The sequence below is a fragment of the Ammospiza nelsoni genome, chromosome 8 (assembly GCF_027579445.1).
Source record: "Ammospiza nelsoni isolate bAmmNel1 chromosome 8, bAmmNel1.pri, whole genome shotgun sequence".
Classification (NCBI taxonomy): domain Eukaryota; kingdom Metazoa; phylum Chordata; class Aves; order Passeriformes; family Passerellidae; genus Ammospiza; species Ammospiza nelsoni.
In genome coordinates this window covers 12,584,039-12,597,615 of record NC_080640.1, presented here as the reverse complement: position 1 = coordinate 12,597,615, position 13,577 = coordinate 12,584,039, and the positions used below count along the sequence as shown (strand labels likewise).

General features: G+C 41.8%; 1 protein-coding gene across 4 annotated transcripts in view; it reads right to left on the bottom strand.

Moving 5' to 3' along the window:
* The window catches only part of NT5C2 (5'-nucleotidase, cytosolic II), a 64,937-nt gene that overhangs the window by 19,990 nt on the left and 31,370 nt on the right, over positions 1–13,577 (bottom strand). For all 4 annotated transcript variants that reach the window (XM_059476713.1, XM_059476711.1, XM_059476714.1 and 1 more), the window contains exon 3: positions 10,579–10,652. In XM_059476713.1, the coding sequence (XP_059332696.1) occupies positions 10,579–10,652 (74 nt within the window). The remainder of the gene's footprint in view (positions 1–10,578; positions 10,653–13,577) is intronic.

Sequence of the window (13,577 nt, the reverse complement as noted above, 5' to 3'; positions counted from 1 at the left end):
CACACTGTCAGGGCACCTGCCAGGAGCAGCTGCTTGCTGCAGGTGGTGCATCCCTGCTCTGTCCCTTGGGCACACTGTCTGGAGCCCTTCCCTACACAGGTGCTGTCCTCCCATGCTGTCTGTGCTGCTGACTTGCAGCTGCCCAGATAAGATCAGAATTTCTTAAACTAGAGGTGATGACCTCCTCCAAAAGGGCTGCAAAAAGCTTTAACAAATACTATATCTTGAGAAATGCTACCTACTCTCTGGGTTCTCCAGAGGTCACACAAAGACAGATAAGCCAAAATGTAGACACATAATGCCTCTTCTCTAAAGTACAGGAAATGCAGCCCAACTACTTTGTGTTAAGTCTTGAAGAAATGAAAGCAAAATAACTAAAACCAGTTTTTTTCAGTTGCTGCTTATTCTCCAGTGAGTAAGGCATGCAAATCAGGCAGTTAGGGACATACATGGGCAGGTGGCGAGCTGCCATGATCCAGATTTATATGTCTCAGGCACAACATGCATAATTAAGCTTGTACAAATACATTTCTGAAATTACACAAACCTGACTTACACAGCAGGATCAAAGTGTTGCTCTGAATTGCACCACAAGTAAGTAATGTGTAGTGGGTTTGGTTCACCAAGTATGCAAGTGTATACTAGGAATAGATTTATATCAGTGTTGTACTGACAAAAACTGCTCAGTTAAAGCCTTGAGGACTGAGATCCCCTCTTACAAACCCACTCCCTACAACAGTTCAAATATCTATGTATCCTGCCTCAACAATGTCTGTCAAATGAGATCCTAATGTCCCAGAGCACGATAGCTCTGCCCCAGAACTCTCCATTCTGTCAGTATCTCTACACATGGCTCCAAGTCAGGCATTTGCTGTCCACTACATTGTGTCTGTGACAGTCACCCCTCCAAATAACACCACCACTGGCTATTTCACACAAGCTCCAAATACTCATTGCTTGGCAATTCTGATCATCTAATCTGCAGCTCCTGCTGAGAATCCAGAGGGAAGCAGCCAGTGACCAGTCCTGGAGGTGTTTGGGACACCTGACTTCATTAAAAACCAAACCCCATTGAAACAACAATACCAATTAAATGTACTTCTAAGTGTTGGGCAAGCATCTCACCTACTGCCACAGTATGAGGAAAGTGTCTCAGCTGCTGGGCCAGAGGTCTCTGATGATCCCCAGCTGTAACCAGGTAGTGAGGAATGCTATCTGACCTCTACACACTGACCCTCCTTTCAGGGTATCTTATCCTCAAGATTTGTTACACAGCAATGCCACTTTTCATATACAAGTGGAAAGGAGGAGGATTTCTGCTCCAGCACACTAATGACTTCAGCCTCTGTGTTACAGGGCCTTTTCTAATCAGGCAGGTATTGTCAGGCACTGCCACTGAAATGCAACAAAAGGGGAATGCTAAGGTTTCTTAAGCTATGCTGCTCTCCATGTTAAAATAATTCATTACTTACACAGGAAGGAATCTGAAATGTCATGTTTAAGTTTCACACCTGGGTGTTAACTACCCTCAGTTTTGACAGTGCAGTCAGACTGCTCAGCTCTGATGGGAGCCCAGGCTCACGCTTGGCTTGCACAGCCTGCCAGGGTGCTGTCACTTTGCTCTGGAAATAAAGCTGAGCATTTTCTTTCCCATGAGAACTACAAACCCTGCAGAGGTACCTGTGCTGTGGGACCCTCTGCAGAAACACTCAGCTGGGTTGGGGATAAGCTGAGTGTTTCTGCAGAAATGGGGATAAGCACAGACCTCCAGATCCCCTTCCCTTGTATCTCTCTTTCCAATGACACATCAAGTGTTATCCTCAGCTCCTGCCACAGCCACTGAAGGCATTTCACTTCACAGTATCCTCACTGGCCATGAAGGGAAAAACACTCCTGTTTAAAGCTCTGGTGTGGGTCATCTCTGCCCACATAAACACGCTCCCTGTGTGCAGGCAATGAGCACCTTTGTGCTGTGCTGACCTGGGAGCTCAGTGCCTGTAAATAAACTGACAAAGTGGTAAACGTGCCTGGCTGCAACCACAAGAAATCCCAAATGAAATCCATGGGACGACTCACATGTTTTCAATTAGGAACGTGCTGAACTTCTGACTTGCCATTTGTTTATGAACTCAGCTGAACTGTGACCATAAAGGGTTTGTCTGCAGTCAAAATGAGTTGAAAACCAATTAGGAACAGTCTCCAGTCCTCTTGTCTCCTGGGGTTTGATTTTAAGCACTTAACCATAAATAAAAAATGTACGGTACTATGGAAAGCAGAATTGCAGCATTTCAGCCTATATTTAAATTGACTTTTCATAATACCAAACAAAATGGGTAACATTGGTTTGTTTCTTTGAATTTTTATTTTTTCAGTCTAAATGAGAAGAAACTACTGCCAGATTGAGTATAATTTTCACTTACCCATAAAAATCTTTTCAAACACAGAAGTGACCTGGGCAGTAAGACAAAGCTTAGCTTTAAAGCACACTTCAATATTTAATGTACCTTTTCTATTTCATTAAAAATTATGTGTCTGTAGTGATCAGCAAACAATACCTTGCCAAAAGCTCCAGGTACATCCCAGAACACTTTTGTATGCTGAACACACGAGCTGCTCTGCCCTGCATGAGCAGCAGATCTTGCACAGCGCCTTTGTGCCCACAGATGTTTTTGACAGTAAATCTGATAGCAGAAACCAAGGCAAGGGTCACTAATCATCAGAGGGTTGGATGTGAGCTCCAGTGGCTCTCTGGCACCCTTTTCTGACCACGCCAAACTCGGGGCTCTGGCTGGAAAGCAGAGCAGCACCAGGGCTCTGCAGTCCCCAGCCGCAGCAGAGCACCCACTGCAGCCTAAGAGCAGTGGAAAATTCCTTCCCTCTAACACTCCTGCAAACATCCCCAAGTGCTCAGCACAGCTTTCAGCTCTAAAACCTCTAACCTGGAACTGTATCAGCTCCCCTTCTCCCACTCTGCATGCTAACAGGCTGTGTGAAGACAGGATTTGTTGTTGCCTCACTGTGTGCCCAGCCTGGCTCTGAATTGCTGGGTCCACACCTCAGGTTGTTTCCAGTGCTGCCTTTCTGCTTGTATTAAAAACAAGTGTTGTCAAGTATCATCAGCTTTAACTCTTCCCAAAGCAGGCTTATTAGTGCTCTCATTGGTAAATTCCGGATATTTTTAGCTCTCTGCTGCTGCACTTTGTTTGCCTTCAATGTAACAAAGATTTGGGATGTTTGAATATGCCTCAGAGGCTGGCAGAGCAGAGCTCAGTGCTGGAAAGAATTCTTCTGCTGAATAAAAATGAATGGCTTGAGGTAAGAACAGCAGCACTGAGGTCACATTGTGCATGTTGAGAGAAGCAACTCAGACAGACTCTGCATTTCAAGGAAACTTCAGTTTGTCTATATTTTAATAGTTGACATAGCTTTCCTTTGCACTGGATTAATATTTTAAAAACTACTACAGAGTCACCTGTTCTTTCACAGGAAATGTTTAGTTTCCCTGACACAAGAGAATGCTTTTTGTGCTTAATAAATGGCCTTCACAATTTACCTCTCTCAGATACAGCCCACTGTGAGTTGCAATCCCATATTGGAAATATCCCTGCATTTCCATGGAAACAAACTACTTTGCCAAAATATGGGCTTAGTTCTTCAGTAAAGACTTATGAACAGGGAAGAAATAATTGCTTGGGCTTCAGGTTCAAACATAATTTTCTATCATCTAGAAATAAGACGCAAATTACTCAAAGGCCTAGAAGTGATTAATATAAAATACTTAAAGCATTTTTCAGGTTTTATCAGCATCCACAGATTCAGCTTCTTATTTTTCTCCATATTGACTGAAGAGAGTGAGCCTCCAAGGCTACACATTTGTTTAACAGTGTGCACCTGGGCTTAGATGCAGCACAAGTGCCCGTGCTGGCAAGAAGCCACATACAGAAGTATTTCTGTAGTGCTAAAATAAGGCATTCACAAAGCAATGGCACACATGTGATCTCAGAGTTAAAGCCTTCTGTACTCTCAGCTTTGGTTCCTCCTACAGAGTAAGCTGTTGGAGTCATCACAAGGGTATTTGCAACTTAATAGTACTTCTGTTGTGGTATTAAGATTACTAGATAAGGAGCTCCATTAGATTGAAAAATGCCTCCCTATTTTCATCGAGCTTGCCTTGGGTATACTAACAGCCTGCTGACCCAGCTTGGTGTTATCATCTTGTTTTTGAGAGCAAGAAAACAGAATATAGCAGCTTTTGAAACTTTCCTTACACTGTGAAGACTCATTCTTTCAGCAGCTTCTGTTTATCACCGTGATTCCTCAAGAATCCACAGCCAGCAGATTAGCAGTTTGTCAGTCAGTGATTTACTGGGATAGAGCAAGCACCACATGCTCTCTGCACTCCTCATTCCCAATGCCAGCATGTGAGATCCCACAGCTCCAGACCTCATTTGCTCATTACACAGCTTTAAATGGTCAGGCTCTGAAGAGCAGCAACACAAAGAGAGCAGGGACAATAATCACTGCACTGGTATTTGAAAAGACATCCAGCTCAAAGCATACTTGGAACAATTTGGCTTCTCCGTCTGCCTTTAGCTTTAACACACCAATGGCTAACCCTGCCTCTGAAATCTGCAAAATCTGCACCTGTCAAACTGGCAATGTGCAAATGTGAAAAGGCAGACAGCAGATGTGCAACAGTCAGGGCATCTCCCAGTCCCGGCTAGAAGAGTTGGAAGGCTTCTCCTGCACATCGACCAACTCCCTTCTCCAGCCACCACATTATTTCTGCATGACACAAAGAACTGCGTTATCCAGCAAAAAGGGAAAGAAGCAAAACTGCTTAGTATCTCCCCAAAAGAGCCTCAAAGCCTGTGGTCCTTACATCACAATGAAACTGAAGGCAAACCTTTACCCTAAGCAGGAGTGCCTCGTTAGAACATTTGCATTAGAGTTCAGCACTAATAAACAGACAACGAGAGCACCTGAACTGACATCCAGATACACTGCAGTTGTTTACAAGCTCAGTAGTTTAAGTATTCAGCTCAGTCTTTCATGTATAAAACTCCCACATTTATGATTTGTTTTTCATTTGTGCCATTCAGAATTTTTTTTCATACAAGGTACAAATTCATGAGTCCCATTTCTCATGAAAATTAAACAAAACTGAAACACAGGAATCTGATAGACTCAGCTACAGTAAAAACAGTAGATGGACTGAAGAACCAGTTCTCAATTCTGCTGTCACAGTTTCTCCCAGATCACACACAGCAACAATCCCAATTCTGCCTTCTGGCTCAGTGTATCTTTTCCAGAGTCAACAGGTAAAGGAAAGCATTTAAAAATGAGATGAGGGTGTGAAAAAAATCTCCTCTTCCAAATTGCAAGGATGGCTTTGACACAAACACCTACCTGAGGAAAGGGCAAAACCTATTTATGCATGTTGCACTTTGGATTGAGTTGGGAAAGACTAAAGCTATCTTTCCCGTATCTTCTCCCATGTGATGAGAAGGGAAATGCTACAAGCTGAAAGCATAAGCAATTTTGCAATAAAATCTTTGCAGTGCACCAAACCTTGGCATTAAATTGGCAATGTTTCCAGGACACAAGCTATATTCAATCAGATTATGTTGCATTAATCACATTTGCACACAATAAAACCAGTATTTTTCAAGCCTCATTTCCCCTCCTTTTTTATTGAAACCATTTTCAGCAGCCATTGATAATTTCATTATCACTTTCTGGAGAACTCAGAAGCAGCAATGAATTAAGCAGAGGAAAAGCATTCCAAATGAAAGCATCCTGTCTACTGATATTACCTCTTATCTACTTCAGAGACAGAAGATAAACTTTCAACAAGGCTGTAAGTTTTGGAGAAGCAGAGTAGTCACAGAGGAATCTTTTCAAGCACAATTGAGTTTGTAATTCTTACTACCCTGCTCCATCTGCCAACGGCCCAGTGTGAAATTACAGCCAGTTTGGGAACCCCACTGCTTTAGCTCTGCTCCTGTCAAGGGACATCTATCCATCACCTCATTGTGCAGCCTGTCCCATTTAAGAGCTGGTAATGCCAAGGCCTCCTGCATTATTTGGATCCAGATCCAATAATTAAGTGTAGCTCATACTGAGTAGGAAGCAGCCAAATAAAATGCTGTGCTGCATTTCCAAGGGGTGTCACCAACTCCTCAGGCTCAGGTGAGTGTCACAGTGAAGACTCTCCACTGACATACCTTTCTTTTACTTTATGCACTTAGCAATAAACACAAAATGGAGAAGGCTGTGAGTCTTTTGGATGGCATGCAACATTTTCCTTTACCAAAGCATGAGCAGTTTTGACAGCACTGGTGCAAACAGGCAGGCAGAGCAGAATTGTTAGTGACTGTTGATCTTCTGGCTGGATGAATAAGCAGAGATGAATCACTCAGATAATAAATGAAACTACTATTTAGCAAACAAAAAATAACAGCAAAAGGACCTTCAATCTCTCTAATTTAAACAGGAATTGTTCAGTAATTCTCAGTCCTGCCCTGACAGCAAATTCAGCCCTGGGTGTAATGCTGTGGCTTCCCAAGGAGCACCGGAGGGAACTGGCAGGGCCTCGCTCCCAGGCTGGCAGGCAGCAAGGTCAGAGGCAGGGAATGAAGGGCTGCATAACATCACAGAAACTTGTGCTAACCTCCACTAACAGCAAGGGCTGAAATAGCTGGTGACTCCTGCTTGTGTCAACTGCTGCAAGACTTTAAACAGAAACTACTTAACTAAGCACACAAACCACAGTCAACCCCTGCTGCTCCTCCCGCTCCTTCCACTTGCCTCCCAGTAACACCTAGCTTTAAAAAGCATTATTTTATGTACTAAATGTGACTCCCAAACAGACTGAATAGGAAGAGGACAGCCAGTTCCATACATAACACAGATTTCTGAGCCTCTAGTATTGCTGTATCTAGAACATTAACCTAGGGACATTTGGGAGTTTCCAAACACATAAGAGATCTTATTCACTCCATGAGAATACAACAACAATCCTTTATGGGAAAACAAGAAATCTAAAACCTGTGAGAGTTATTTAAATTTGCTTTCATTTTATTTTCCCAGCAGTCAAAATTAATTCTAGATGTAATCACTGCGATTACAAATTCAGCTATTCAAGGTCCATCATTTCTCAGACAAAAAAGCTAAAACCTTTGGGCTCTTCTACACAAAAAGACTTTGTTTGCCCAACCCAACCATTAACAGTATTTCTCAACCCTGTGCAAGGAAAGAGACAAGCACAATTGGGGAAAAGAGGAGTTATTTACAAAAATTTGAAGTTTAACCTAATTTTGGCTTGAAAGCAAACAAAATCACTGTGGAAATGCTGTATCAGGTAGCCTTGAATTATTTTAAATTCTGAGTTAAATGTTCTTTAATTTAATACTTCTAAGAAGTACTACTCTATAAATTAACACATGAAATTGTACTTTATGTGCAATGTAACATGATGATACTAAAACTGCTCTCAGCTGGCAAGCTGACATTCTCAGACATGCTGGTATTAGAACACGATCGCTGCAGTGTGTGCATGGAGCTGTTACTACACACTTCGAAATGCAAATGCCATGTCCCTACCAAAATTAGATTATTCTAGACAGAAAAGATGGTTATTGTAAGTAGATCTGTGTCCTTAAATTCATAAGGTACAGGAATAAAACTGTCTCAAGCTTCTAAAGTTCAATATACATGAAATGATTCTGAGTTTCCTGGTACAGAACCACCTCCTAAGGAAGACTTCTGGTGCTACCAGTGGTCATTGATTTGGGAAGAAGAAAGAGACAAGACAGGAGTACTTCTTTACAAGACAGGTAATTCAGTGTGTATCAAAATAATCATTCTGAGATGGCAAACATATGACTGTCATCAGTCTATTTCTGATGTGAAAGTACACAACAGAAGGGGATGTCACATACAGATTTTGACAGGGTCAATGACCCTGCCTGCCTTAAGTTGTTGAATAGGAAGATTGTGGTCAGATATTTCAAAAAACTTTATAGAAAAGTAACCTAGCAATGTCTGAAAGTACAAACGCAGAAAACGAGATGAGGAGCTAATGACACTGGAGATGCTTGTGTTCTTTTCTTTGGCCTATTTACGTGTTTTGAATGGTCTCCAAAAGGCTTCTGCTCAGCATGAGCCATCTGGTATGCAGATACCATTTCCAGATGTTAAATTACACATAAACTGGCTTTTTTCTTTTTTTTTCTTTTTTTAATCAAGAGAAGTAGCACGTCCATGCGACGAGGGCGTAAAGGATAATGTGACCAATCAGAAAACACAACAGTCTCACGAATGCACTAACTATAGCACATTACTGTAATACTTCCCTTGTTCGACTTCTTCATTATAACTTCCAATTAATTTATTATAATTGTAATCATATTCTAACACTGCACTCTTTAAAGGCCCTGCAGTGGATAAGTATTTTTTCTTGTATGCAAGCTATAAGTAGCTAATAATGGTCAGATAACAAAAGCCCACATGGAGAGGAAAGGATGACTCTGAGACATAAGAAAACAAACAGGTAATTTCAAAGGTTAATTTCCAGTTTGAGTGGAAAAAAGGGAAATAGTACTTACCAGTCATAATGTTTTTCATCTGCAAAAGGCTCTCCAACCTAATTACATTCTCACAACTCCTAGTGAAATGATCTGCAACTATTATCTCTGTTGTACCATGGAAGAAGTCACAGGATAGCAGCTTACCCCAGAGGGGGCCAGATTTCCAGTTTTCTGCTCAGACCACATCCCATTTATTTTTCTGCCTCACACCCTGTCTCTCAACTCCCCCAAATGAACTGACTTTGCCTGCTCAGCTGGAGCACTGTGATCTTCCAGCCTCAAAGCCCCAGGTTTTTATGTCCCTGGTACTGCTTTAGGATGCTTGGAACATTCACATTTTTTCCTTTCATTAAATCAAGCATCATTTTGTGGATAACAACACATTTGCTATGTGTTTACAGGAACAATGAACATTTGAGTAAAATGAACAGTCAGGTAAATGAGGACAGTGCTGAAGCTGTCCTTCTGTCAGGATGGAAATTAGCAATAAACTTCATGCTCCACACCAGCCCCACTGGGATCACCTGGGTCCTTGGGAAGTGCCACCACTTCCTTTGCAAAAGGCACAGAAGTTGTTTTGCTGTTACTGAAGTGAAACCCACAACTTTTATTTTCTTTTTTTTTAAAGCATTTATTCTTCAACAACTGTTTTTCATGCACCCCTTAAAAGCACTGCCACAAGCTGTCACAGCTGGGAAACACAAACAGAAAGCACGTGCCTGCAGTCATATCCAGCACAGATTAACAATACACTTCATGACTTAAAAAATGTCAAGAACTTTAAACAGATGTATAAATTAGATGGGTAACAACCAAACTTTTTATATGTAACTGCTTCCTTGTAGATAAAAGAACACAAGGAACTGATCTAAATATAAACTGCAATTACCTGCCACAGTCTCCAAAACTGCTCCTTGCAGCTGAACCATGAGCCTACAGAAACCTTCCTGCCCTTCACTTAGCCTCTGACCCCAGCTCTGACCCCCACACTGTCCCAGCCTCATTACTCATCTCTCATTCCTGCTCAGTACACAGTAACCAGATGACCATAGCTGACATACTGCATTAACCTATTATTAGGTGACCCTGACACTCTACCTCACATTTTCTCAGTTCATATACACAACTCTAAACTGAAATATTAGTGGTGATAGGGGCTTTTTATCCATAACCTTGGAAGTAGTAACGAGAAATAAGGCAGGATGGTACATGACATCCTCAGTTACAGCCTGTGTGATACTATAACCCAGGAAAATGGAAGTGAACTTTTTATCTCTTCCTTCCTTAAAATACATAACATGAAAGTCTGACCATGAAGAAAATGGTAGCTTTATTTCCTCTCATCAAAAGTCTCAGGGAACTTGCCTGTTGAAAGATGGAGAAGTCATGCAAGCAATTTTATGAAACCAAAAGATCTTATGCAACGTCCAAAAGCTTTTCTGTCACAAAGAATGGGCAAAGCTTTACGAATTAACTTGTTCAGCTGACACAAGGCACTGCCCCTGCCATGCCTCTTCTCAAAATCAGTCACTGATGTGGCTAAACCAGGAAGGGGGAAGAGGAAAACCTATTAAAAAATCACTCTCCCAGGACGAGGAGAACCTGCTGGCCAAAGGTGTAGCCTGCTATATGCACCAAGGATAAAAGAAATCACCTTGTTATTCAAAGCCAAGCATGCACAAGGGGCATTGTCAAAATACAGTGGAATCTAAGGGAGCAGACTCATTAAACTTTGGTTTTCTCAACACCTATAATCACTTGAAACTGTACCACAGCAACATGGCTTGTGACCAAATATAGCTTGCAGATAACAAATTTAAGGGAAACACCTAAAATGAAAGTGCAAGGAATAGTGAAATATACATTTACTAACAGAAGAAGCACCTATTAACTGGAGTAGCCCAATCAGCTTTTTGCTGGTTTTTGCTCAGCAAGAAGCAATATCTCAAACTAAGTCAGTGTTCAAAAAACTTAAGAAGATACTCACCAGCAAGTGTATAGTCCATATCAAAACCAAAGCACTTTATCTTCTCCATGGCTAAGCTTCTGTTTACAAAGACCCTGAAAAGAGAGAAGAAATATCACCAGAGGTACGAGCATTTTCAAAATACTCACGTTTTAGAACAAACACATTCTGCCACTGTCAGGGTGTCGGGCTTGCATAGGTCAAAATCAGCAAATATACCTGAAAACAGAGTCAAGTCTCAGATTTTGCGAGTTCTCCTGAAGCAAAGCCATGACTTTGCAGAATTATTCTAATTATTGGTATGCTGTCCAAAGACACGCATGCATGCACACACACACGCGGCCTTCCATGTGACCTGCAAACATTCCTAAGAATACAAGTGCAAAATCTCCTGAAGCAGAATGCAGACATCAAAGGATATGAAACTGGAAGCAGTAGATTCAAAGCAATATAATTTGCTTGATTAAAACGAATTATTAGTAAGAGATAAGAAGGAAAAGAAAATAATTTCTGTGAATAAATTCACAGCATTCGCCTCCTATTTGAAACTATATCTGGAAATTCAAAGCAAACCTAAACAGATCCATTTTCACATTTTCACCAATACCATTAAAAACATGTAATAAAGCTCTGAAAAAGAGTAATTGAGAAAAAATTTCATACACAAGATATGCCATTTCTATTGTGAAAAATTTTTATTTATAACTCCTCTGAAACTTGCCAACTGCTATTTTGTAAATTTGACTTTTAACATTAATACTTATTACAAAGAGACTCTAGGCTGAGCTGAATGCTGCCAGACCCTTTTAGATGACAGCATTAATACATTATATCCAATTTAGTTCAAATAAGTAACAGGGTAAAGAAATAGGTCAGAGAATACAACAAAAGCTTTTCTTGCTTCATGTTCCGACGACGACAGCAACTAAGCTGCTTATGTTTCCCCACAACTTTAAAGCATAAAGCAGATCTGTAATTCAACAGGACTTCTTTCCTCTGCCTTATCTGAACTTCAAAAATGAGAGTCAGAACTCATCTGTGGGAGGGAAGCTGAGCGTTTCAACACCCATCTCAGACCGAAATCCCTGCGCCGCTCCAGCTGTGATGCCAAGACAAAATTCTCCCGTAGGAGAAAAGTCCCAGAGCCTTGCTTGTACTCTGATTTCAGCATGTGAAAATTCTCCAAATATTTACTAAGTGCACTGCCCTCAGTGCAGTGATTATCCTCTGAGCAGCGGCATCGGCAGCGCTGCCGGGACGGCAGGACAGCGAGACACAAAGGAGACGGCAAGTGCGGAGCCCTTGCGTGTTCGGGAAGCCGGGAAAGATGGGGGAGCTGGGGGAGCTGGGGGAGCCCCAGGAGGTTCTGCTCGGGGCAGGTGGCAGCATTAGCAGCCCTGTCAATCCGCCCCAGCCCGCGTTTCGCAGCGATCGCGCAGCCCGGTGCTCTTACCTCATCTCCCACCGATGTGCTCCTTGCTCAGCTCGCAGCAGCCTGATTCAGCTACTTGTCTGAATCATATTACAGAACTCCTTTAAAGCTTCCCCGGTACCCATGCAATTTTGCTTGGATCTGATTTGACTTCAGAAGATCATTATGCCTGAACCGAGCCTTAAAGTACTGTATATCTTCTTGGACAGTGTTTTAGAAAACACATCTGTGGCTAATTTAACCAGTCACTGGATATTGTTGTTGTTCCACACAAATCCACTTGGAATACAGTTTCTCTGGCAATAGTGTACTTTCCCTCTAACCTTGCACACTCTCTCTGGGAGTCACTGTTTCCTGGCAAAGTGCCTGCCTTTGACAATGGGGCTTGTCACTAAGGGGCCTTGGAGGTTATAGATGACGCTCTTTTCTAATAGATTTATGTGTTACCTAAAGAAAACAAAGTGATAGGATGAACACTGGAAACCGGCAAAGAAATGCCTTTTGGAAATATGAGATGGGCTCCTAAGTCACTAAAATTCTCTCCTGAAATAGCTGGCTTTTGAGTAGGTGGAGCAAATTATCTGAATCTGCAATCTGAATCCCTGTTTGTCTTTTAACATCGAGACAGCTCTGATTTACAAGAGACCAAGGAGAAGCACTGTTTAGTACTAAATACAGTCTGATACTTTGTATAATGCATATGATTACATGGTGGTGGTGCTGCTGCTGCTGCTGTCAGGAAACATTATTTATTAGCTAATTCAAGCATAATTTCTGATCTCATGTTTGTGCAGCTTGTTCCTGAGAATGCAGAGCTTTAAGAAGGAATAACATACCTCCAGGAGACACCAGCAACATTTTTTGTCTAACCTGCAGAGTCCAGTTCTGCTGTGGCCTTTAGATTTAATCCCTGCAGCACAGTTTTCTGACTGTCTTTACAGGACAGAAGCAAGAAGGGAAATTCAAAGAAGATTACAAGATAATTTCAGAATTGCAGCATTTGGTAAGTTTCCCAAATGAGGACAAAAACCACCAGTACTAAGACACAGCTGAATGCACTCACAAAAAGGGTAATATGACAGTGCCTGTGAAAGGCACAAACAAGGGAGCTGTGACCCAAGAGATCTGTTCCAGTCCAGCCTGCCTGTGTTTAGATGATGACGACACCAAACTGACCAAAAACCATGGAAAGATCACCAAACCTCTGACAGATGTCATCCCTTGCTTTTGTAGTATTTAGAAACGGAACCCAAAACCAGCATACCTTGAGACTGAAGATCTGGAAAAGTTTTCTGAGTAACAAAACAAACAGCACCCACTAGTATATTTTTGTTCCAAAATAAGTCTGTAGGAAAATTACCATAGCAGCACCCTTTGGTAACAGCTGGTGAAGATGCCTCTTTCTCCACCAATTTGCACTTATTGCCTCTGACCTATAAGCTGCACTGGCAGGGTCTAATCACACCCCAGCCTGGCACATTTCAAGGCATGCTACCAACAGATCTGATGTGGTAATTACTTCACCCACCAGTGCTGGAGTGAGACAGAGCAAATATTAAAAAAAGCTAAAGAAGATTATTACACAACA